The sequence below is a fragment of the Macadamia integrifolia genome, chromosome 13, assembly GCF_013358625.1.
Source record: "Macadamia integrifolia cultivar HAES 741 chromosome 13, SCU_Mint_v3, whole genome shotgun sequence".
Classification (NCBI taxonomy): domain Eukaryota; kingdom Viridiplantae; phylum Streptophyta; class Magnoliopsida; order Proteales; family Proteaceae; genus Macadamia; species Macadamia integrifolia.
Window position 1 is genome coordinate 27774571 of NC_056569.1, and position 3654 is coordinate 27778224.

The following is a 3654-nucleotide window of genomic DNA, read 5'->3' on the forward strand; positions in this document are numbered from 1 at the left end:
ACAGATTGCAAGTTCATTGCTCAGAAAACAAAAAGAAGCAAATCTTGTTGGTTCAGTTCAGTTTTAAACCGCGGTTTTCAGTTACAATTCTAAATTAACACATTTACCCCTAACTTAATTGATTTTCACCCTCTTATTTTCGTATCTCCCTCCCCACCTTCTGTTTGGCTGGAGAGAAAGGAAGGAGAAAATGACAGCAAAGAAAACTGTGGTAAAGAAAAAAGGAAAGAGATAACATACAATAGAACTTCCACGGTGTCGACGAATTCTATCATCTCTCTGGGGATTTTCTTCCTCCCCGGAAAATGGAGGGAAGTACTCTCTCCCGCTTTTCCATTTCTTATTCAAATTTCTCTCCATGCGAGAGGTCACAGTCGCAACCTGCGAAATCGCCACTGTCGAATGGTTTACTTTCATATCGACTGATTGATTCTGGAAAGAGGTGTAACGTTTCTTTAAAAACTTTTAGTTTAGCTAAAAGGACCAAGGACTACGATTTCGACAGTTCTCGTCATCGAGCGCGTAAATCCTATTCCATCACTTTCTCTTCAGTCTCATTTTTTAGTTCAGATACGGCCCAACTAGTTTCGGTTCTGTTGAAACTAGTAGCAATTCCATTTTTCAGTAGAGCCCTTCTTATTCTCTTTTGATTCAGTTTGTTTTCTTGTCGGCATTAGTTCATGACTTCATGTTAATATGATTGTGATAAAGTCCAGAAAAATTGTCATATAAACAGAAAGATAAGTATTACGAACATGAACTCTCTGCTCATAAAGATTTTAATTTAATGTAGTTCTGAATGCAGATGATAAGACCCAGAAGTTGAATTTGGAGGTTTCACCACATAGAGCTGGTAAGTTCAATTCTTTCTTCTTTTAGTTGGTTTCTCCTACATGCGGGGGGCTTTTATTTGATGAATTGGTTCATTAATTTGCATTAGTATTCAGCCATATGGGTAATTGGGGGTGGCTTGAATAAGCCTTCTGTTTCTAACTAACAGGCTAAGCTTGTCGCTGGCTGATCCAATATTTCGTCACGAACAGATATAGGACTTTAACACTGATTTGATATTTCCTATTGTCCTGATGTTTTATTCTTTTTCTTCTCCCTACCCCCTCCCCCAATTTTTTTCTTCTTTCCCTATCTGCACTATAGTGTCTGCAGTGAGATTGATGAGGATAGAGTTAGGGGGTGCTTTTGCTGACCTTCTGAATGAGAAAGGAAAGGGATCTGGGAAAAATGAGATGGCATACATTGAAAGGACCCTTGGATTTCGCACCCGGGACTTGGATGATAGAGATCTCAGGCTGGTATTACTCTCTCTCTCTCTCTCTCTCTCTCTCTCCCCCCCCCCCCCCTCAGAGGCAGTAATTGCATGTTTGGGTAAGCTTCTCCTGCAGCTTCTAGAGCTTGTGCGGACTAAAAAACTTGTGGCCAACCAAAATATAGCATCTTGGTTTGGGATCTTTACTGCATAAACCTGAGAAGCCAGAGAATTGGCAGCTCGTTTTAAAGTCGAGAAGGTGGTCTCTGGTAGTTCAAAAACAGAAGCCCAATAAGCTTACCCAAATATGCACTAAGTTGGACAAAGAAAAATTACTAAAGGTTGGCGGTCTGAATATTTATCTTGTCAAAATTTTTATATGGATGATTTTTTTTGAGTTCCTTCCACTGCTTAGGGAGGTTGAAGGTTAGTATTCATGAAAACCTATTATTCTTTTATAGCTCTGAATTCTTACTCCTCTCTATTATAGGTGACAGAGATTGTAGGAGGTACTATTCGTTGGAAACGGTATCTGGATCATCTGATAACATCACTATGCCATGGCGAGAGAGCATTTAGAAGCATGGAACCTCTTCTCGTGCAGGTCAACTTGCTCTATTAACTAAAGTTGTTATAAGGTGACAAAATTCACATTTAAAGGCACTGAAACCACTTGATATATGTAAATATTATATTTACAAATCAAACATTTAGTTTGTTTATTTTTGAGGGTTAAATCTTTTCCCTTATCATTGGTTGGATAATTTAGTTCCTGTTGAGTGTAAATGGAAGAACCTGAACTATTTAAAAATGTTCTTCCTGGTTTTAGGATAACTTAGGTAAACTTTAATTGTTATATAATTCAATTTCTTAAACTTAAATGTTTGTCTTTCTGTGTTTAGATCCTACGAATTGGTTGCTATGAGATTGACAAGTTAGGTATACCGCCATATGCTGCTGTGGATGAGGTAAAGTTGTTCGTTTCCCCGAGATTATATGGTTACTATTCTAATAGACCACAGTGTATAATTCTTGCTTTAAAGGCCACATATGACTTTCTATGGCATATTGCCATGTACGAACAATGAAGTTTATCTGCTTTGTACATTTGTCTCCGTTGTTGAGGCTTTACAGATGATCATTGCATGTTCACTTGCTGAAACGTTTTCTGCTTCACCACTAATCAACCCAATCTGCGTATCATAATAATCCCTTTCTGTCATTTTCTACTGAGCAAACAAAAATGCAAGATCCGTCAGGAAAATTAGAAGAAATTGGTTAGTGGAATATTCAGACTTGCCCATTTTGGCACCGGAGATCCCTTCGGCAGGGCCAGAAGGGACATCTGTACATCACAAGCTGACCTTTGGTGAGGTCAGACATCTTGAATCCAATATTTGTTGTACTTTCTTGTACACGCTCAGGTCTTCTGGTCATAAGCTATAGCTAGAATCTTCTTTCAGATGTTCTGCTTTGGTTGTGCCTTTGATTGTCCATCTATTTATGATTTTTGTTTGGTACATATGATAACATTTCAGTGCGTTAGGATTGCAAAGGTTGCTCTCAGGCCTGGTGCAGGTAACATGGTGAACGGGATTTTGCGGAAGTTAGCCTTGCTCAAGGTTTGTTATTTTCTGCAAGACATGCTTTGCTTAATCAAGTGGTTATTGTAACTGGGTTTCATTGGCTTAGCCTTTTCAATATCTTTTGATTCAGGACAAGAATTTTCTTCCTCTGCCCAAAGTGGAAGGTGATGATCGTTCTCAAGCACGTGCGCTTGCCATTCTTTATTCCCATCCAGTTGTAAGTCTGTGATTACAATTTCCCACCCAAAATCCAGTGCTTAACTATTTAGTTCACAGCGGAGGAAGTCATAAGATACTCAGGCATCAAAATCTTCTCCTCGAGGCAAAGTAATTGAGTAATGAGTATGTTGGGCCTGTCTGGTACCTCTAAAAGTTGGCATCTTGTTATCAAAGGGCTTTTGTGAATAAAGAGTCCTTGTGAGAGATCATTATCATTAAGTCTTAGTAACCCCATTTCTCCAATGATTGCATGCTGCATGTGCTTCTCATTCTGGATCATACAGAAAATAGAAACATGGCACATGTATTGCCCTGGATGGATCCTTCTAATGGCAATGGTACAAGAATGTCTGCCTGAGAAATGGAAGACCAGGACCTGGGGGCATCAAATTCCAGACTGAACCAGTCGAACTGATGAAAATGACAGTTCAGTCTGAACCAAACCGAATGTTACTGTTCGGCTTCCGTTTTCGGAACCAATAGAAACAACCAAAAACCAAACCACAAAAAAAATATGAAAACCAAGAAAAACTGAAACATATATATATATATTTGGTTGGGGGGGGGGTGTGTGCTTCCATTTAT

General features: G+C 39.0%; 1 protein-coding gene across 5 annotated transcripts in view; it reads left to right on the forward strand.

Annotated features, from left to right (window-relative positions):
* Window positions 1–234: 234 nt before the first annotated feature.
* The window catches only part of LOC122059653 (probable ribosomal RNA small subunit methyltransferase B), a 21965-nt gene continuing 18545 nt past the window's right edge, over window positions 235–3654 (forward strand). For 3 of the 5 annotated variants that reach the window (XM_042622584.1, XM_042622586.1, XM_042622585.1), the window contains exons 1-7: window positions 236–522; window positions 806–853; window positions 1156–1310; window positions 1755–1868; window positions 2167–2232; window positions 2803–2886; window positions 2981–3067. In XM_042622584.1, the coding sequence (XP_042478518.1) occupies window positions 306–522; window positions 806–853; window positions 1156–1310; window positions 1755–1868; window positions 2167–2232; window positions 2803–2886; window positions 2981–3067 (771 nt within the window). In that variant the 5' untranslated portion in view covers window positions 236–305. Of the gene's footprint in view, window positions 523–805; window positions 854–1155; window positions 1311–1754; window positions 1869–2166; window positions 2233–2802; window positions 2887–2980; window positions 3068–3654 lie in introns of all 5 variants that reach the window. The other 2 variants (XR_006134101.1, XM_042622587.1) reach the window with 1 other exon arrangement.